This window comes from Dipodomys spectabilis, unplaced genomic scaffold (assembly GCF_019054845.1).
Source record: "Dipodomys spectabilis isolate Male_0828 unplaced genomic scaffold, ASM1905484v1 ptg000174l, whole genome shotgun sequence".
Taxonomy (NCBI): Eukaryota; Metazoa; Chordata; class Mammalia; order Rodentia; family Heteromyidae; genus Dipodomys; species Dipodomys spectabilis.
In genome coordinates, this window is record NW_024870851.1 from 5,842,870 (window position 1) to 5,865,168 (window position 22,299).

At 43.5% G+C, this 22,299-nt stretch overlaps 1 protein-coding gene across 1 annotated transcript in view; it reads right to left on the reverse strand.

Moving 5' to 3' along the window:
• Positions 1-8,578, reverse strand: part of Ssb (small RNA binding exonuclease protection factor La) — a 16,417-nt gene extending 7,839 nt beyond the window's left edge. The window contains exons 1-6 of the mRNA XM_042694085.1: positions 8,457-8,578; positions 6,474-6,548; positions 2,817-2,920; positions 2,491-2,665; positions 1,639-1,746; positions 1,452-1,552 (exon numbers count right to left, since the gene is read on the reverse strand). Coding sequence (XP_042550019.1) covers positions 1,452-1,552; positions 1,639-1,746; positions 2,491-2,665; positions 2,817-2,920; positions 6,474-6,539 — 554 coding nt within the window. The 5' untranslated portion in view covers positions 6,540-6,548; positions 8,457-8,578. The remainder of the gene's footprint in view (positions 1-1,451; positions 1,553-1,638; positions 1,747-2,490; positions 2,666-2,816; positions 2,921-6,473; positions 6,549-8,456) is intronic.
• Between the last annotated feature and the right edge of the window lie 13,721 nt (positions 8,579-22,299).

Sequence of the window (22,299 nt, forward strand, 5' to 3'; positions counted from 1 at the left end):
TTTCTAGTGGTTAATTGGAGATAAGAGTCTCATGGACTTTTCTGCCTCAACTAGCTTTGAACCTTGATCCTCAGGTTTCAGCCTCCTGAGTTGCTAGGATTACAGGTGTGAGCCACTAGTACCTGGCGTGTTTTTTGTTCTTGACCAGTCTTGAGCTTGAACTCTGAGCACTGTCCTTCAGCTTCTTTTTGCTCAAGGCTAGCACTCTACCACTTGAGATATAGCACCACTTCTGGGTTTTTCTGTTTATGTGATACTGAGGAATTGAACCCAGGGCTTCATGCATGCTAGGCAAGCACTCTACCACTAAGCCACATTCCCACCCTTTTTTTTCTTTAAATCACAGCTAGCACTCTACTATTTGTGCTAAGCCTCTAGCCTGATATTTTGCTGGTTAGAGAAGGGAATTTTACAGACTTTTCTGGCTGGGTTGGCTTTGAAGCATGATCTTCTAGGTTTCAATCTCCCCCTTGAGCAGCTAAAATTAGAGTTGTTCATATCAGTGTGCCTTGCCCTGACCTCATTTTAAAGATACACAAAAATATGTAATTGTAACCCCTCTGTACAGTATTTTCACAAAAAAACCCAAAAAACAAAAAAAGATACACAAAAATAAAGTCAGTTGCTGGTGGCTCATATCTGTAATCCTAGCTACTTAGGAGACTGAGATCTGAGAATCACGTACAAAGGCAGCCCAGGCAGGAACACCTGTGAGACTCTTTATCTCCAATAAACCACTAGAAAACTGGAAGTGGTGCTGTGGCTCAAGTGGTAGAGCACTCGCCTTGTGCTGAAGAGCTGAGGGACAGCTCCCAGGCCCAGAGTTCAAGCCCCATGACTGACAAACAAAAAACAAAAAAATACCAAGCCAGGGATGGCTCATCCCTATAATCCTAGCAACTCAGGAGGATGAGATTTGAGAATCTTGGTTTGGAGCTAGCCTGGGTATGAATGTCCAATGTAACTTTTAACTCCAATTAACAACCAGAAAATTTGAAGTGGAGCTGTGGTTAGCCTTTAGCAAAAAAGCTTAAGGACAGCACCCAGACCCTGAGTTCAAGCCCCATAACCAACCAAAATAACAACAACAAAAAAATAGTCCAGAGCCAAATAATTTGTACTATATAAATTAGTGCCTATATAGATTATGAAAAATTGAAAATAATGATCTATTCACCCCACAAAAACCAGAACTTTAGTATTTATCTTGATATTTTAGTCAAAAAATAAGTACTAAAACTTTTCTTAGTAGTTACTAATAGTAAAAAGATATAGTAACGCCTTTCTTATAAACTCAAGGACAATTCTGAGTCATCAAATTTCAGGCCTCTCTCAAAGTATATCTGAGACTAAAAACACCAGCTATATGGGGGGACGTGTTATCTCATATACCTTACCCAACTGTCAATACTAAATAGTTGTCTGAAAGAAACTTTAGCAAAAAGACTTACTTAAAAAGTATTAGCAGTTCTGTGTCCTTGTACTTCTGGCCAGGGGTCTGTACAAACTTCTTGGCAGATTCAATGCTATCAAATACAGCAAATATTGATCCCTATAAAAAGGGAGGGAAAGTTGGTTTTCTTTAGGTTATATCCTTTATATGTTGTAACAAAAGCCTGTATTATAATACAATCATACCTTAAATGTTTTGTGTAATGTTCTTCTCATCTGAATATTTAATACTTGACCTTTACCTTCTAGCCATTCCTTTATGTCATCAAGGGTTGAGTCAGTTGGGAAGCCTTTCTGTTAAAATGTACAATGTATTTGAAATGAAAATGATGAAGTCACAATATACATTCCTATCTTTTTATCTCTTAATATTTAACAGTCTTATTCAAATGAAATAAAAGTGATTCATTAACTTTGATCTAAAATCAGTTATAACAGAGATATATTACTTATGTATTAAAATATTAAAATTTGGTGATGGGACATTACACTATTCAATCTACTGTGTTTACAATGTTCCATAATAAATTTCGATTTACAAGTTGATAGTTAATAGTTTAGCTATTGATACAGCTGATATGCACTGGTGCTTAAAATTATAAAGAATTTTTTCAAACAATATATGAGTTTTTTTCATTTAAAATCTCACAACAGTCTAAGAAGATAAAGGTTACAGAGATTATGAACACTGCCACAAGTTAGACACTGGTGGCTCATGCCTATAATCCTACCTACTTAGGGGGCTCAGTTCTGAGGATCGCATTTCAAAGCTATCCCAGGCAGGAAAGTTCCCACGACTCTTACCTCCAAAGTGGAGCTGTGGCTTAAAGTGGTAGAGTACTAACCTTGAGCAAAAGAGCTTGGGCAGGGACATTTCCCTAGCACTGAGTTCAAGCCCCAAACAAAACAAAACAACAAAAAAACACTGCCACAGGACATAAAAATGGTAAAACCAATCCTGAGATCTCCTTACTCTTACTCCATATACTTTCCTAATAAATAAACTGAAGATATCAAGTGCCTAAAAGATTCACTTACAATGTAAACAGATCTGTTTTTCACATCATTTTTATACTCATCAGTCACTTCAGGGAGGGGTTTGCTTGGAGATCTTCTGATTTTAGTTTTATCTTCACTGATTTCCATGAGTTTTGCCTTAGATTTGCTTAATGCTTCCACTATTAAATTAAAGTCTGTTGTTAGACGGTTTAACCTAAGGAGTATATATATAGAAACATTGTAAGACTCAACAGTCAAGTTCATTATCTACAGAAAACCTAGATGACTTTTTGGGCTGAGTACAGCTCAATGTAAGAGCACATGCACAATCCTCAGAACCAAAAGAAACAAAAACAGGTTTTTACCTGTTGAATTTTATCATAATTTCCAGAGGTACCCAGCCTTCATCCAACTTGATCTGTTCTTTTAAGAATTTGTCCCGTGGCAAATTGAAGTCTCCAAAATAATACTGTAAGGTAATCACAATGTATTTCAGAACACTGTATAATACTGGGCTAATCTTGGAATTTTTTTAAAAAATGATCTCTATATTACAAAATTCTACTCTCTAAAAATACATGTTGTAACGTACAAAGGAAAGGAATATTTTTTCCTGAAATATACTACAGTATTTATAAATACTAATTAACAAAAAGATAAATAAAATGTTAACTGCTAAAACAATGAATTCATGTGTCACTGGAAAACAAAATCTTAAATATAAACAATATTAAAACCAAGCACCAGTGGCTCATGTCTGTAATCCTACTCAAGAAGCTAAGACTATTCCGGGCGCAGGTGGCTCAGGCCTGTAATCCTAGCTGCTCAGGAGGCTGAGATCTGAGGATCTCAGCTCAAAGCCAGTCCAGGCAGGAAAGTTCATGAGACTCCAATAAACCACTAGAAAACCGCAAGTGGAGCTGTAGCTTAAGCAGTAGAGTGCTCGCCTTGAGCTGAAGAGTGCAGGGACAGTGCCCAAGCTCAGAGTTCAAGCCCCATGACCGACCAAAAAAAAAAAAAGAGAGAGAGAGATGTACTATGTGGAGAAAAACATCTTAATCGGAGTAGAACAAATACACTAAGGCCCTGAACTCAATCCACAAGTCTACTGTAAGCCCCCAAAGGCCAAGTATAATACAAGTATGACTACCTGAAATGTCAAAAGCAGCTAGTTACTGGTGGCTCATGACTATATCCTAGCTACTTGGGAGGCTGAGATCTGAGGACTGTGGTTCAAACAGACTGATCAGGAAAGTCTGTGAGACTTTTATCTACAATTAACCACCAAAAAGCTGAAAGTGCTGTGGCTCAAGTAGTAGAGCATTAGCTGTGAGCAAAACATGCTCAGGGACAGCATCTAGACCTGGAGTCAAGTCCCACAATCAGCACGTGGGACACACACACACACACACACACACACACACACACACACACACACACACACACACACACAGCACAAAATGAAAAAGGCGATGGGTGCCAGTGGCTTACGGCTATAATCCTAGCTACTCACGAGGCTGAGATCTGAGGATCAGGGTTCAAAGCCAACCCAGGCAGGAAACTGTGAGACTCTTAACTCCAATTAACCACCAGAAAACCAGAAATGGTCCTGTGGCTCAAGTGGTAGAGTACTCATCTTGAGCAAAAGAAGCTCAGGGACAGTGCCCAAGCCCTGAGTTGAAGCCCCAGGACTGGCAAAAATAAATAAATAAATAAATAAAAATGAAAAAGGCAAACACATTGGTTAAGATTTTTGTAGGGGTTGGGTGCTGGTGGCTCCCGCCTGTAATCCTAGCTATTCAAGAGGCTGAGATCTGAGGATCACCGTTCAAAGCCAACCTAGGCAGGAAAGTTTGTGAGACTCTTATCTCCAACAAACCACTAGAAAACCGGAAGTGGTGCTGTGGCTCAAATGGTAGAGCACTAGCACTAGAGCTGAGGGACAGTGCCCACGCCCAGAGTTCAAGCCCCAGGACGGACAAAAAAAAGAAAAAGAAAAAGAAAAAAAATATTCTTGTAGGTACAATGAAAACTAACAAAACAGGGTGGTACAGCACTTTTCTGTCTACAATGTGTGGTTGATTCCCTATTACTGCAAACAGACAAGAATACCTAGAATTGCACAGAACACAGGAAAACAACCAGGCAGGGACTACTGTAAAAGGAAATTTTACCTTAAATCAGAAAGCCTGTTTACTATGATTTTAATGAAAATACTAATCACAGAAACATTATAATCACAGAAACATTCACGGAAATGGAAATGGATAAATTCATGACCCAAGACTTTACTCCTTAAAAGTGCATCACATATGCTGTGGAAATGGAAAGGAAATAGAAGTTATAGTAGCTACGCATATCTACACAATTGTGGTGTCAACTTAATGCTGGCCTAAAAAAATAAAGCCCAATAAAAAAAAAATACTGTATTAGCAGGAGCATAGAGCAAAATGTGAAAAGCTTTCCAGTTTTTAATCCTTTGGCAGTAGCAGCATTTGAACTCAGGATCTCCAGCTGACTAGGCATGCAAGCACTCTTATCTGAGCCACATTCCTAACCCTTTTTGCTTTATTTTTCAGATAAGTTCTCCTGGGGCAGGCCCAAGATCTCAGTCCCATGTATACCTCACAGCTCCTATGTCCAGCTTGGCCATGTCCAGCTTCTTGGTAATAAGGTGTCACTAATGTTTTTGCTCGGGCTAGCCTCAAATCTCCTGATCCCCATATCCAAAGTAGGAACACCCAATTTTCTTAACCCTGATTATATCAAGAGGGGTATTTGAGAGGTGGTAGGCTTCTATATACAAGTTTACCTTGTTCTAAGCATTAAACACAGAATAAATAAACTCATTTTTCTCAACAATTATATTTAGGGATAATTTCCCATCCAGCCATTAAAGCTTCAACCTAAACATAGTATCTAAATTTCAAACACTAAGAAGATAATGAAAATATTGTTTAGGTTACAGAATAAAGGATACAAAGTATCATTTAACAGGGACAACTGGGGAAAAAAATCTAGCAGGACTTTCAAGGATACAAAATATCATTTAAAGCCAGGAACAGGTGGCTTCTGGCTCTAATCCTAGTTACTCAGGAGGCTGAGATCTGAGGATCACAGTTCAAAGCCAGCTGAGGGAGGAAACTTCGTGACACTCTAATCTCCAATTAACTGCCAGAAAACTAGAAGTGGCGCTGTGGCTCAAGAGGTAGAATGCTAGCCTTGTACTGAAGATCTAAGGGACAGCACCCAGGCCCAGAGTTCAAGCCCCATGACCAACAAAAAATATATATATCATTTTATAGGGAAAATGATTTACCATGGACTTCTCTATCACCTTATTATCAAGTGCCAGGCATTTTATATTTTACGTCTTACCAACTAATTTAATTTTCCAAACTAGTTTATGAGGTACTGCTCTTATCCTCCTTTGGCAGACTAGGAAACTAAACTAAAGTTCTAAGTATGGTACTGCACACCTATGATCTTAGGACTCAGGAGGCAGAGGCAAGCCTAGGCTACCTACTGAGACTTGGAGGGGGAAGAGTGTGGGGGGGGGGGGTGTTGGGGAAGCCCAGGAGCTGGTGGCTCATACCTGTAATCCTAGCTATTAACTAGGCTGAAATCTGAGGATCATGATTCAAGGCCAGCCCTGGCAGACAAGTCCATTAGACTCATCTCCAATTAACCACCAGAAAACCATAAGTGGAGCTGTGGCTCAAATGGTAGTGTTAGCCTTGAGAACAAAAAAACAAAACAAAAAACACAAAAAAAGCTCAGTGACAGTGCCCAGGCCAAGTGGAAATCCCATATCACTCACTCACACACACACACACACACACACACACACACACACACACAGTTAGTTAACAACAGTCTATAGTGTTATCTTTCAAATGTTTGTAGTTCTTTTGAGTTTCTTATCCTGGCTCCTGAGCCAAATGTTTGAATAGCTCCATATACTGAAATCAAATCTCCTTTCAAGGACTTTGCTTTGCAGTTTAATAGCACAAGAATCATACCTCAATTTGATGACAGATTTTGGTCTCCAGAGCAGCCATTTTTTCATTATCACCATTTTCAGCCATTGTGGCTAGCTGTCAATGTTCCCAAATTGGAAAAAAGGTTATTTTACTTTTTCTAGGTGAAATCTCTAATTTTACTAGTTCAGTCTCTCTACTCGATCTCAAATATTTCAACAAAACGTTGCAATTAAACTACACAAAGTTGAAGATCAACAGCCCTCCCCTTCAGTAAATAACTGCCCATCTATAACAAAGCAACTACTGACTTCATTGCTAAAGCAACCTTTAGGGAAGCTAAACAAATAGATTAAAGCTTTAAACAAATAGATTACAGATGGCTCTCAGCATTATACAGTATGGGTTGTCATTTTTTTTTCTTCAAATTTTAGCCACTGCTGACTTAACAAAAAACTAGTTAGCCAAGTTTTTTTTTTTTTTGATGTAATATTAAAAGTTGTAGAGCTGGGCTGGGAAGGTGGTTCAGTGGTAGAGCGCTTGCCTTGCATGCCTGAGGCCCTGGGTTCGATTCCTCAGCACCATATAAGCAAAAAGAAAAAAGCCGGAAGTGGCGCTTGTGGCTCAAGTGCCAGAGTGCTAGCCGTGAGCTGAAGAGCTGAGGGACAGAGCCCAGGCCCACCAGAGTTCAGGCCCCACGACCAGACTCAAAAATAAGTTGTAGAGCTAGGCGCTGGTGGCTCCCACTTGTAAGCCTAGCTACTCAGGAGGCCTAGCTACTCTGAGGACCACGGTTCAAAGCCAGCTCAAGACTCTTATCTCCAACAAATTACCCAGAAAAAGCCAGCGCTGAGGTTGTAGTGGTAGAACGCTAGCCTTGAGAAAAAGGCGGCCAGGGGCAGCGCCTAGACCCCAAGAGCCAGCCCCAGGACCGACAAAAGTTGAGTTTACATTAGCTACTTTAAGGGATCGATTTTTTTAAATGAATATTTGAGAGCACAAATACACTTAAAACACTGTAATCTGGTGGTGAAAGGGTGTGACTCACTCACTGATACATTAGTTAACTTTCTAGCTAGTTTCCAGTTTCACAGCCTGAACATCAGCAGTGCACGGCGAAAAGGCTAGGATGTTGGTTTACTAGAATGCACTACGTCTTCTGACTTCCAGAGCTCCACTAAACCACCCCATCATCTACATTGTATAGAAGTCTATTAACTAACTCACGGAGGATACCTGCCGATACGTCTAACGCTGAGTTACGTTCCTTGTTGGTCCTCTCCTCGGAGGTGGTGCTTGACACTTTGAAACTGCTATCGAATAACCTGAATACTCATCGGAGTTCTGGCAAAGGGAAGCCTACCCGGTACACATCCCCCTACGGAATCGACTGTCTCAAGCGCTCGTCTGTCTACCACCATCCACATCCGTGGTTACTTCATGCCGCTTGCTTTAGAAAAGGACTCTTTGGCCTACTCAATGTGGGAACTCCGCTTCATCAGATAACTCACTGACGAGTGAGTGGGGACATGATCAACATTTCACACAGAGGCAGCTTCGACGGCAGCGAGTGGAGGACTTTAGAAGCCGATAGAGGGATGCTGGAGAGATCTTCGGCTGGACTCGGTGGGCAGCAGCCAGGCCGCCCCGCACAGGCCGCGGGCAGCCCGGCGTTCGGGCGTCACCGACCCCCTCAGACACTCACACACCAGACGCGGCCCGGCACCCGGCCCTCGCGAGCCTGGCCGGCCACGGAGGATGGAAGACGCCGCAGAGCCGCGGGCCCCGGCCAGCGCGGGCGCCAGCCACGTGGGGAGCCCCGGGCGCCCGCACCCCGCGCCGGGAGGGACCGGCTCCGCAGCGCGGCCGGCGGCCGCGGCCCAGACCGCGCGCCCGGCCGCCGGGGCCCACGCGGCGCGGGGCCGGCACGCCCGGGAGCCCCGCCACGAGCCCCGCGGGGGCTGCGCGGAACGGAAGGCGCCGCCGGCTCTTCCGGACCTGTTCACTGGCCTCCGGGAGGCTCACCTGCAAGGCCCCGGTTCCGCGGACGAGGCGTGCGCAGGTTCCGTAACGACGACGGAAATGCCTCCACTTCCTGGCGCAGTCGGCGGCGGGCCCAACGCGCTCAAAGATGGGGTCCTCCCGGCAGCCCTTGCGGACCGGGAGGGCGGGGCCAGGGCGGGCTGGAGCCGACGTAGCGCGCTGCGCCTGCGCCGTGAGCACAGGCTCCCACGACCCCTGGAGTCCCGCCCTCACTCCGGGAAGATTGGGTGGAAATCTCCCGCAGGATGATGCAGGGATAGTTGGTAACGTGCAGTGCGTTGGGATAAACATTTTTTTTTAAAAGTATCCCTGAGGCATTTGTGCCCCACCCTTTCTTCGGGTCTCCATTACACACGTAAGGGAAAACATTGAGACATATGCCCGTGCCTGCAATCCTCTCTACTCTGGAGGCTGAGATCGGAGGCCCGCCGATCAAGGCCAGCCCAAGATGAAAAGCCCGTGACACTCTTTTGGTGTTGATGTTGGTGGTCGTCGTGGGGCTCAAACTCAGAGCCTGGGAGTTGTCTCTTTCGCTCAAGCCTAGTCGGCTACCACTTTGAGCCACCGCGCCGACTTCCGATTTTCTGGTGGTTAATTAGAGAACAGAGTCTTACAGACTTCCCTGCCTGGGCTGGCTTCGATCTGAGATCCCCAGACAGAGAAGCTGGGATTACAGGCGTGAGCCACCAGCACCTGGCTGGTGACGCTCTTTATCTACAATTACCAAAAAGCCAGAATTAGAGTTGCAGTTCAAGTGATAGAACGCTAGCATTGAGCGCATTGAGCACAAAAGTTCCTGGACAGTGCCCAGGCCTGTCATTTAACAGCTATCTACATACAAATGACACGAGTGTATATCCTTGAAGTAGCGGTAAGTGAACCGCAGTATAGTGAGGGACGAAAATCTAGCACTGCAACTTTGCAGATTTTCACTTCGGAGGGAGTGATAGGTGAGGGAATCACTGCATACATACACAAGTATACACACATATGTATAAAAATAATATATTTAAGCTACATCGTGTTGTATCAGTTCTGAAGCACACACACACAAGTGACTTTTATTTATTTTTGTTTGAGTTTTAGAGACAGGGTCTTTAAAGTCCCAGACTGGCCTCTAACAGGTGATCCTCTTGCTTCTGACCTCCCAAGACCTGGGATTACAGATAAAAAGTTTTAAAAGACAAAGTTTCATGGAATCCTAGAGTTGAGAAAACAATAGAATGGTATATTTAAGAGCTGGGTCTCTGGAACTAGACGACAGCATCTAAATAATGGTTCTTCTAAGTGCAAATTTGACCGATGGCAAATTATTCCACTTCTATATCACTTATATATAAAGTAGGGCCAGTGATAACTATCACCTTAAATCCAGTGCTGAGCATTAAATGTGATACAATACGTGCATTTGGGTGGAATGTAACTGGCATACTGTAAAGTGAGCACCACATGTTTGGTTTTAAAACAAATGGAAAGCCGGGCGCTGGTGGCTCACGCCTGTAATCCTAGCTACTCAGGAGGCTGAGATCTGAGGATCACGGTTCAAAGCCAGCCCGGGCAGGAAAGACCGTGAGACTCCTATCTCCAATAAACCACCAGAAAACCGGAAGTGGTGCTGTAGCTCAAGTGGTAGAGCGCTCGCCTTGAGCTGAAGAGCTGAGGGACAGCGCCCAGGCCCAGAGTTCAAGCCCCACGACTGACAAAAAAAAAAGGAAAATATTACCTTAGAAAGTGAAAAACTAGGATAGAAACCTGTTAGTGTCTCTGCTAGAGCCATTCCCTATTAGTATACATTTTTGCAGTGATTGTAACCATTTAAAAAATTTCCAAATAGGGCTGGAAAGGTGGCTTAGTGGTAGAGTGCTTGTCTTGCATGCTTGAGGCCTTGGGTTCAATTTGTCAACACCACATAAGCAGAAAAACCCGGAAGTGATGCTGTGGCGCAAGTGGTAGAGCACTAGCCTTGTAGTGAAGAGCTGAGGAACGGCGAGCGCCCAGGCCCAGAGTTCAGGCCCCCCCCCCAAAAAAAAAAAAATCCAAAACTTTCCTGTAGTGGCACTTACTTCAACTTTCTTAAAATTTAAATTTTTTATTGGTGAAATGACCTATTAAATTATTTAAGAGGTTGATATTTTTTGGCAGTCTTAAAACAGATAAATAAAATTGAATACAGACATTGATTTGGGCCAAGGAGAAACAAATTTAGCTGGATACTAGTGGCTCATGTCTGTAATCATAGCTATTCAGAATGCTGAGCCCCAAAGGATCACAGTTTGAAGCTAACCTGGGCAGAAAAGTCTGCGTGGTGGTGGAGGTGTGGCTCAAGGATAACAGCCACTTCTTGTTCTTCTTGTTGTTGTTGTGGTGGTGGTGGTGGTAGTCATGGGGCTTGAACTCTGGGCCTGGGTGCTGTCCCTCAGCCCTTCAGCTCAAGGCGAGAGTGTTCTACCACTTGGACCACAGCACCACTTCTGGTTTTCTGGTGGTTAATTAGAGATGAGTCTCAAGGACTTTCCTGCCTGGGTTGGCTTTGAACCATGATCCTCAGATCTCAGCTTCCTGAGTAGCTAGGATTACAGGCATGAGCCATGGGAGCCTGGCTAAGAGCTACTTCTTGGGAAAGAACAAGGCCCTGAATTCAAACCCCAGTACTGTGGCCCCTCAGGAAAAAAAAAGTCTGAAAGAATCCATCTCCAAAATAATCAAAAATCTGTGCCTCTAGCATGGCTTAAGTGGTAGAACACCAACTGAGCAAGTATGAGGCCCTGAGTTTAAATCCTGCTGTGAGGAGAAAAAGAGAGAACATGTAATAGTGTTATATTCAATTACTTTAGGTTTAAATTAGTTAGGTTTTCTTTTGTTCTGTCAGTGAAGATTTTTCTGTTCCCAGCTGGAGGCAGACACTGCCCAAGTCAGTGAGAATATATTTAACAAAACTTAGTATAGGAATGTCAGGAAACTCCTGAAACAGATTGGGAGGAACTGAACTCTCCTTGGGAAGCTAGGACAGAAGTTAAACATTGTTAAATATTGTTAAAGTTCTGTTACTGATAAGCTTTGTAGCAAGCACCCTTTTGAAGGTTTACTCTTTTTCTTTTAAATGTGCTGAAATGTTCCCAGAAGGGAGGCTTACCTCCTTAATTGAAAGCTGCTAGACCTTTAGCTGGGAACTGACTGTCTTAAACTAAAGACCACTCACCAGACCGAGCACTGGTGGTTCACTCCTGTAATCCTAGCTACTCAGGAGGCTGAGATCTGAGGATTGTGATTCAAAGCTAGCCAGGGCAAGAAAGTCTGTGAGACTCTTATCTCTAATTAACCACCAGAAAACCATAAGTGATTCTGTGGCTCAAGTGGTACAGCACTTGCCTTGAGCTGAAGAGCATAGGGACAGGGCCCAAGCTCCCCAACCGACCAAAAAAAAGATTACTCACCAGCACATGCTAGCACCTGAAGTATGACTCCACTTCCAGAAGACTCCATCCCAGCAAGCAATTTGTATTGGTGTTTGGCTCAATAGAAGAACTGTGATTGATGTAGACACAATTCTATATTTGCATAATGGGCTATGCTATAATTATTACACAGCCCTTCATTTGCATAGCAGATTGGTACAACATTACATGACTGCTCCAATAGGTACAGAAATGCTTATCTCTTCTCACTTCCAGCTAACAAAGCAGTCTTCTATACTAACTTTGTGAACAGCTGAGAGACACCCCCTCCCTCATAGCGACCCAATTAAGACATTCTTTCCAGCAGTCCAGCCTACTGTTTCTGAGCATAGGTGGCCGGGAGAAAGCCAGTAAGCTGAGCAGTGGCTGGCAACAGAGAATACAAGGCTAGTAGCTGGTTGAAATTAGCTATGGGAGAGACCCTGCCATGCAGGAGCTGTAACTAGCACAGACTGGGACTCTGTGCCACTGCTCTAGCTGTCAAAGGCCCAAGGCTGATTGCCCATGCCCACTGTTACCCATTCTGCTGCCTGCAAATACCTGCAAGGACACAGAATAACTGGAGGAGTTTCTTACCTACTCACGATTTCCATCTGGTTAGAGCAAAAGATACTCCCTCCTCTCCCCAGCCAGCTGGTTTGTAGCACTCCCACTCATCCATTAAACAAACTGTTGATTACATATCTATTAAAGACCTGATCTGTAGCTTGAGGTTAGAACAGAGAGAAGACCCAGACTGCCTAGCAACAAACCACATAAACAAATGCAACTTCTTTGTGCTTGACAATGTCCAAGTACTACCGAAAGTAAAGTTTATTACCAGAAAGCAGCTTCCTCAGGAACATTTAGTTCCCTTGGTCTCCATTGACTTGGCCTTCAGGAGCCAACCTCCATTCAGCCACATCTTTTCAGGGGAAAATGCAGTTCTGGCAACATATAAGGAAGCTCATATTTCAGTTAGAGCAACGAGGAGAAGACATAACTTGGTAGATCAATATACTCAAGAGCCATCTTTTTCAGTATACTTTGATAGAATCATTTTAGCAAATCAATACTACTTGCTAATCTTTAAAATATACATAGCCAATAGCCCAGCAATACTGGAATATCTTCTAGGGAAATGTTCCAGTCTGTACACAAGAAAACATATTGAAGAATATTCATAGCAGCCTGATATATAAATGCAGTAAACTGAAAATCAACCAAATGTTCACCACAAAAAAGGGTAAATAATGGTAGAATTAGACAGTAAAATACTATACAGTAATAAACTTGGAACTGGTGGCTTCTGCCTGTAATGTTAACAACTCAGGAGCCTGAGATCTGAGGATCATATTTCAAAACCAGCACAAAGCAGGAAAGTCCATGAGACTCTTATCTACAATTAACCAGAAAAAAAAAACAACAGAACAAAACACCCTAAGGTATAGCACCAAGGCTCTGAGTTCTAGCCACAGAACCAGTGTGTGTACACACACACACACACACACCAACAGGTTTGCATGTACTGATATTGATAAAACATAAGCTAAGGGGGAAAATGGCTTCAGAAGAAATAATAGTAGCACCTCAAGTCCCTTTGATAATGAAGACTCCAATCTACATTTTTTTTGTTGGACTTTTCATGCCTGGGCTGGCTTTGAACCGTAATCCTCAGCTCTTCTTCCTCCTCCCCTTCCCCCTCCCCTTCCTCCCCCTTCCACCTCCTTCTCCTCCTCCTCCTTCTTCTTGTCAGTTATGGGGCTTGAACTCTGGGCCTGGGTGTTGTCCCTGAGCTCTTCAGCTCAATGCAAGTGCTCTACCACTTGAGCCACAGTTCCAACTCCCGTTGTCTGGTGGTAAATTGGAGATTAGTGTCTCACGGAGTTTCCTTACCTGGACTGGCTTTGAACCTTGTTTCTCAGATCTCAGCCTCCTCAGTAGCTAGGATTACAGGCTTGAGCCACCAGTGCCCTACCCATCTATATTTCTTTCTTTCTTTTTTTTGGTTGTAGGGCTTGAACTCTGGGCTTGGGCGCTGTCCCTCAGCTCTTCAGCTCAAGGCAAGTGCTCTACCGCTTGAGCCACAGCGCCACTTCCAGTTTTCTAGTGGTTTATCAGAAATAAGAGTCTCACGGACTTTCCTGCCCAGGTTGGCTTTGATCCTCAGATCTCAGCCTCCTGAGTGGCTAGGATTACAGACGTGAGCCACCGGCTCGATCTACATTTCTAACACTAAGGAATGATGACTCAGCCCCATGCCTGTAATCTTAGCTATTCAGGATGCTGAGATGAGTTTCTCTTTCAAAGCAGCCCAGGTAGAAAAGTTTGTGAGACTCTTATCTGCAATTAACCATCAAAAAATCCAGAAGTGGAGCTATGGCTCAAGTGGTAGACATCAGTCTTGAGCAATAAAGATCAGAGACAGTACCCAGGCACTGAGTTCAAGTCCCAGGACTGGCACCAAAAAAACAAAAGAGAAAAAATAAAAAATAAGGGGTGCCCTAGAGTAGATTGAAGACTGAGTAAGAGATAGAAACAAAAAAGGACTGATAATTCATAATTCCTTTTTTAGTTTTTTTTTTTGGGGGGGTGGGTCCGGTTGTGGGGCCTAAACTCTGGGCCTGGGCGCTGTCCCTCAGCTCTTCAGCTCAAGGCTAGCGCTCTACCACTTGAGCCACAGTGCCACTTCCGGCTTTTTTCTTTTTGCTTATGTGGTGCTGAGGAATTGAACCCAGGGCCTCAGGCATGCAAGGCAAGCGCTCTACCACTGAGCCACCTTCCCAGCCCATGAGTACATTTCTTTTTGGATAATATAACCCCTTCCCTCACTCCTCCCAGTTTTTCCCTCTTGTCTCCACCAATAAGTTGCATAGTTCATTTTCAACATAGTGTCCAGTAAGAACCATTATTGACCCTTTGTCCCTCCATTTCTGTGCCTCTCCTTACACTCCTTTTTTCCTCAAGGCTACCACTCTACCTCTTACAAGCCACAGCTCCACTTATGGCATGTTTGATTATTAATTGGAGGTAAGAGCTTCACAACTTTCCTGCCTAGGCTGGATTTGAACCATGATATTTAGACTTCAGCCACCTGAGTTACTAGGATTCCTGGTGTGAGCCATGAGCACCTGCTCTGTTTTGTTTTGTTTTTGTAATAATTAAGACTCATAATGCTGGGCACCAGTGGCTCATGCCTGTATTCCTAGCTACTCAGGAGGCCAAGATCTGAGGATCAAGGTTCAAAATCAGCCCTGGTAGAAAAGTCTGTGAGACTCTTATCTCCAATTAACTAACAGAAAACCAGAAGTGGAGTTGTGACTCCAAGTGGCAGAATGCTATCCTTAAGCAGGGTGGGAGGGAGATGGGAAGGGATGGGAAGGGGAAACAAAGGAGGAGGCAACAATGCTTGATAAGAAATGTACTCATTATCTTGGCCATGTAATTGTAACTCCACTGTACAGTATTTTCAAAATAAAAAAAAAGAATGCTATACTTAAGCAAAAAAGCACAAGGACAGTTCCCAGGCCCTGAGTGCAACCCCATGACCAAAAAATAAAGGACTCGTAAGTCCTAGATCTGGACTTCAGGTGTTATTAAAACCAACCTCCAAGTGCTTTGTACATCTGTTCATCACAGCTAGTACACCAGTGCAACCCCCAACCTTTGCCAGCTCTATGATTCAGGCATGTTCACATTCCCCTGGGAGACTGAGACAATGGCCAGACACTCTGGGTCTTACTTAGTCACCTGGCTGACACTCCTCACACTGCGTAGAGATCCCCTTGACAACTTAGGTAGCTGCCAGACAATCAAATACCCACATCTACAAGTGACTTAATGAGCCATCATAGACACTACCTAGAGAGTAAGACTGTGAGGCCTTCCACCTCAACCTCAAAAACATGTGTTTGTGCAAACACAAAGCCCTGAGTTCACTAATACAAAGAAACCACAAACATCGTATATTAAGATAACTTGGAGCCAGGTGCTATAGGCTCAAACATGTAATCCTAACTACTCAGGAGGCTGGTTTCTAGAAGATGGGTTCAAGGCCACACTGTGCAGAAAAGCCCATAAGACTCCATCTCCAATTAACCAGCAAAAAGTCAGGCTAGAGACATAACTCAAGCAGTAGAGCACCAGCTTAGTGAATGTAAAGCCCTGAGATTTTCTTTTTTGGGTTGTAGGGCTTGAACTGAGGGCCTGAGTACTGTCTCTGAGCTCATTCACTCAAGGCTATCCCTCTACCACTTTGAGGCACAAAACCACTTCTGGTTTTCTGGTGGTTAATTGGAGCCTTGGGGACTTTCTCGGGCTGGCTTTGAACTGTGAACCTTGGATTTCAGTCTCCTGAGTTGCTAGGATTACAGAGTGAGCCACCATACCTGGATGTAAGTCCAGAGATTTAAATAGTTGTAAAAGGAGAGAGAGACAAAGGAGGGAGAGAGAGAGAGACAGACAGACAGACAGACAGAGAGACAGAGACAGAGAGAGAGGAAGGAAGGAAGGAAGGAAGGAAGGAAGGAAGGAAGGAAAGGAGGAAAGGAGGAAAGGAGGGAGGGAAAGAAGGAGAAAGGAAGGAAGGAGAAAAACTGGATTAGATTGAATAATTTAATACTGTATAATCTTTTCTTATAAATTCTATAATGATATAATTTTTTTTGGGGGGTCCGGTTGTGAGGCCTGAACTCTGGGCCTGGGCGCTGTCCCTCAGCTCTTCAGCTCAAGACTAGCACTCTACCACTTAAGCCACAGCACCACTCTGGCTTTTTTCTTTTTGCTTATGTGGTGCTGAGGAATCGAACCCAGGGCCTCAGGCATGCGAGGCAAGCACTCTACCACTGAGCCACCTTCCCAGCCCTAATGATGTAATTTTTAAAAAACCTAATACTCATGCAAGTACACCCAGTGAAGTGAGTGTCCTAGTGTATCTACTACAGGCCTAACACCTTATAACTTTGCCATTACTTTCAGTGGTAATGCTTTTTATAGTTTCTGGTTCCCTTACTGGATAGCTGTGACCAAGGACATATTCCTGTGCTCTCATAAAGTAATAATATGCACAGATTATCACCTTTTTTTTAGTTTTTTTAAAAATTTTTTTATTGTAAAGATACTATACAGAGGGTTACAGTTACATGAGCAAGGTAATGAGTACACTTCCTATTGAGCATTGTTACCCCCTCCATTGTTTTCCCTCTACCATCCCTTCCCTCCCTACCTTCCCTGAGGTTCTTTTTTTTTTTTAATTGTGATTAAGTGATTACATAATTTCCCAAATTTCACTGTATTGTGGAATAATGATGCTCATTTAAAGTCACAAGTTCATTCTAACTTTCCTGGAGCAAATGATTATCATCTTTTATTATGTATTTTCTATAAAAACAGAGGAGGACAATATTATGTAAGCTGAAAATTGAAATCTGGTCTAAGTCTGGAAATAGAATAAAGACTTGGATTTCGTTCAAGTTGTTTTCACTCAGTTCTGGATGAACTAAGAAACAGAGCAAAGAATAGAAACAAGCTAGAGAGGAGGGAGGCCCCTCTGAAGTACACCAGTTTGCATTTCTTGCCAGCTGGGCAGAGTGTGAGACCCACCAAAGCAAAGCATGGAATGCCAGCCTCCCTGCTTCTGTTTTCCCAGCTCAGCCACAATTTCAGGACCACAGCAAGGGAGCAATCCATGCCGTTTAGTCAGTTCTGGGCCTTCAGAGTCTTACAATGCCAGCTTAGGCAATCTTCCATTTCCTGTAATTTCATAGCAGGGCCCAGGAGTCTCCATTTCATTCTCTAGGGTTTTATTGTGAGCAGGCCTGGGAAAAGCAATGAAGAATCTTTATGAGATGGAACTTAAATATCACCACTGAGCTAGATCCCCAACCCCTCAAGTAGCTTTTGTGCTTTTGTGGAGTTTAACATTGTGTGTGTGTGTGTGTGTGTGTGTGTGTGTGTGTGTGTGTGTGTGTGTGTGTGTGTGTGTGTGTGTGTGTGTGTGTGTGTGTGTGTGTGTGTGTGTGTGTGTGTGTGTGTGTGTGTGTGTGTGTGTGTGTGTGTGTGTGGTTTAATGGGGATAAGAGTCTCACAGACTTTCCTGTCCGGGCTAGCTTTGAACCTCAATCCTCAGATATCAGCTTCCTGAGTAGCTAGGATTATGGGTGTGAGCCACCAGCACCCAGCTGCAACATTAATTTCTTATTCCACAAACACCTGTATGGTGCGTCTACTATGTGTTTGGCCCTGAAAAATACAAAATAAAACAACCTCTACCTTCTATCTCAAGTAAGCTCATAGTCTGATTAAATTAATTGTGTCTGTAATGAGATTTCTTTTTTTTTTGGGGGGGGGGGTCCGGTTGTGGGCCTGAACTCTGGGCCTGAGTGCTGTCCTTCAGCTCTTCAGCTCAAGGCTGGCGTTCTACCACTTGAGCCACAGAGCCACTTCTGGCTTTTTTTTCTGCTTATGTGGTGCTGAGGAATCAAACCCAGGGCCTCACGCATGCAAGGTAAGCGCTGTACCACTGAGCTACTTTCCCAGCCCTGTAATGAGATTTCTTTATAGAACGTAGGTAGGAAATAAACAGGATGCACTGGCTTGAAACTTTTTTTGCCAGTCCTGGGGCTTGAACTCAGGGCCTGGGCAATGTCCCTGGGCTTCTTTTGCTCAAGGCTAGCACTCTACCACTTCAGCCACAGCACCACTTCTGACTTATTCTGTTTATGTGGTACAGAGGAATCAAACCCAGGGCTTCATGCATGCTAGGCAAGCACTCTACCACTAAGCCACATTCCCAGCCCTGAAACTTTTTAAAATCCATATTGTTGCTGGGCACCAGTGGCTCACAACTGTAATCCTAACTGCTCAGGAGGCTGAGATCTGAAAATCACCAGGCAGAAAAGTCTGTGAGATCTATATTTTTAAATTTTGGTTGGTCATGGGGCTTGAACTCTGGGCCCTGGCACTGTCCCTGAGCTCTTCAGCTCAAGGCAGGTGTTTTACTACTTGAGCTACAGCACCACTTCTGGTTTTCTGGTGGTTAATTGGAGATCAGAGTTTAATGGACTTTCCTGCCCAGGCTGGCTTTGAACTGTGATCCTCAGATCTCAGCCTTCTGATTAGCACCCAGCTTGTGAGACTCTTATCTCCAATTAACCACCAGAAAACTGGAAGTGACACCATGGCTCAAGTGGCATAGTGCTAGCCTTGAGCAAAAAAGCTGCTCAGGGACAGCTCCCAGGACCTGAGTTCAAGCCCCACAACTGACCAAAAAATTATTATTCACTCCTGATTGTTTAAAAACCCTTTGATCTCTTTCTCCTTCTCTCTTTTCTCTCCCTTTAGGCTGTTTTGCTTAAAATAATACACAGCACACAACACTATCTGTTTTCATTAAATGGGAATGTTTACTATAAAAACAGCTAAGAGTCACCAAGTGGAAGATTATTCCTGCTCAGGGCTTCTTTGTCTCTGGGCAATATAAAACTGTACATGACTTGTAAAATATTTAAAGATGTTTGTTCTGATTCTCAGTGGCAGAGTGCTGGAAAGGGCCATGACAGAAATAGAGAGCTTAATTATTCTGGAATTGTAGGAGTATCAGAGTGGCAGAGTAGGTGTGGATGTGGGTCAGTTTGTAGTCTGTGCAATTCTAGCTTCATCTGAAGATAATGAACTTTCTTCATGAAAATTCACTTTTGGTCTTTTCTAGGACTGGATTGCTTAATGAGTGCATGCATTTATTAAAATAATTGCTCCTCAAATTTGTGGACTTAAAACTATTCTAATATTAATTCAGGGCTGGGTGGCTCATGCCTATACTTGCTACTTAGGAGGTTGAGACCTCAGGATTCTGGTTTAAAACCACCTCTGGCAGACAAATCTAGAGACTTTAAACTTTAATTAACCAACAAAAATGCTGGAAGTGTAAGTATGACTCAAGTGGTAGAGCTCCAGTTTTGAGAGAAAAAAAAACTAAGAGGCAGTATCCAGGCCCTGAGTTTAAGCACCAGTACCAGCACACACACAAAAATAACTTAGGAAAAAGATCTTTTGGATAACAAGCATGCAGGAGGCTTCAAAATACATATGCTTCAGGGCCTTTGTATTTACTATTCTAGGGATAAGGCCTGCTGACCCAATATAAATAATATCTCCCTACAATGATCTCACTCCTTTATTTATTTATTTATTTGGGTCCGGTTGTGGGGCCTGAACTCTGGGCCTGGACGCTGTCCCTCAGCTCTTCAGCTCAAGGCTAGCGCTCTACCACTTGAGTCACAGCACCACTTCTGGCTTTTCTCTTTTTGCTTATGTGGTGCTGAGGAATTGAACCCAGGGCCTCAGGCATGCAAGGCAAGCGCTCTACCACTGAGCCACCTTCCCAGCCCATCACTCCATTATGTTCATGAAGATTTTTTTTCATAGCACCTGAGATCTGATGGACACATACAGGACTTGTGAGGCTTGAAGTTTATACAGTTTGAGAGTAGGGCATTTTTAAAAATTATTTTACTTTATGTTGTTACAGAGGTGATGCACAGAAGGACTGCAATCACATGAGTCAGGTAATGAGTACATTTCCTTTTGTGCAGTGTCCTCTGTTCCCTCACTCTCTCCCACTTCTCCTTCCCATCTCCACCCACAGCTTGTATAATTCACTTTCATCAATGTCCAGTGAGCTTCACTGCTGTACTTTTTCACCCTTTTACTCTTGAGTTCTGCATCCTCCCCCTCAACCCTCTGAAGATGTACTCTTGAATGCACCATATACAAGGTAAAGAAGACAGAATCATCAAAAACTTAAAAAAACAAAACAAAGAAAAGGAAAGAAAAAAGAAGTCTCTTGCTTCCATATCTTGGAGTTTGTTTCAGTATATATTATTTTATATAAATATGAAGATTATAAATAAATGAATATGAAGAGGCACACAGGCATTGGGCCTTTGTTTTTTATTTATTTTTTTTGGGTCCGGTTGTGGGGCCTGAACTCTGGGCCTGGGCGCTGTCCCTCAGCTCTTCAGCTCAAGGCTAGCGCTCTACCACTTGAGCCACAGTGCCACTTCCGGCTTTTTTCTTTTTGCTTATGTGGTGCTGAGAAATCGAACCCAGGGCCTCAGGCATGCAAGGCAAGCGCTCTACCATTGAGCCACCTTCCCAGCCCCATGGGCCTTTGTTTTTTTACTAAGAGTATCTTTAAAAATTTTTTTTTTTTTTTGTCGGTCGTGGGGCTTGAACTCTGGGCCTGGGCGCTGTCCCTCAGCTCTTCAGCACAAGGCGAGCGCTCTACCACTTGAGCTACAGCACCACTTCCGGTTTTCTGGTGGTTTATTGGAGATAGGAGTCTCACGGTCTCTCCTGCCCGGGCTGGCTTTGAACCGCGATCCTCAGATCTCAGCCTCCTGAGTAGCTAGGATTACAGGCGTGAGCCACCAGCGCCCGGCTTCTTTTAAAATTTTTTTTATTGTCAAGGTGATGTACAGAAGGGTTAGCTACATAAGTAAGGTAATGAGTTCATTCCTTGTTGAACTTTTTATCGCCTCCCTTATTTTCTCTGCCTTTCCCTCCCCCCAAGTTGTACAGATCATTTCTAACATATTGTCTTGTCAGTAAAGAGCATCTTCTTTTGGACTCACTGTGTGTGAGTATCTAGAATCCTATATAATTTATCGTATCCCAGTGCATTAAAATCTAATTTCAATATATCAAAGAGAACATGTGCCATTTGTCTCTCTGTGCTTGGCTTACCTCGTTTAACATGATTCGTTCTAGTTCTATCCATTTCCCCACAAATGACATTATTTTATTCTAATGGCCGTGTAACAATGCATTGTGTATAAGTACCGCACTTTTGGATTCACTCATTTAATATTGGGCATCTGGGCTGTTTCACTATTGTGAATAGTATGGCAATGAACATGAATGTGCAGGTGTCCTTATCATATCCTGGCTTATGATGTGTAGGGTAGATGCGCAGGAGTGGTATGGCTGGGTGGTAGGGAAGGTCTATGTTTTTTTTGAGGAACCTCCAGACTGCTGTCCAGAGTGGTTGTACTAGTTTACATTCCCACCAACAGTGCAGTAGGGTTCATTTTTCAAATTCATAATGTTGGCCAATCTTATTGGGGTAAAATGGAATCTCAGAGTTGTTTTGCATTTCCTTTATGGCCAGGGATGATGAGCATTTCCTCATATCATTTCTTTGCCACTTGTACCTTTTTTTTTGGGGGGGAGGTCAGTCATGGGGCTTGAACTCTGGGCCTGGGCACTGTCCCTCAGATCTTCAGCTCAAGGTGAGCACTCTACCACTTGAGCCACAACACCACTTCTGGTTTTCTGGTGGTTAATTGAAGAGGAGTCTCTCGGACCTTCCTGCCCGGCTGGCTTTGAACTGA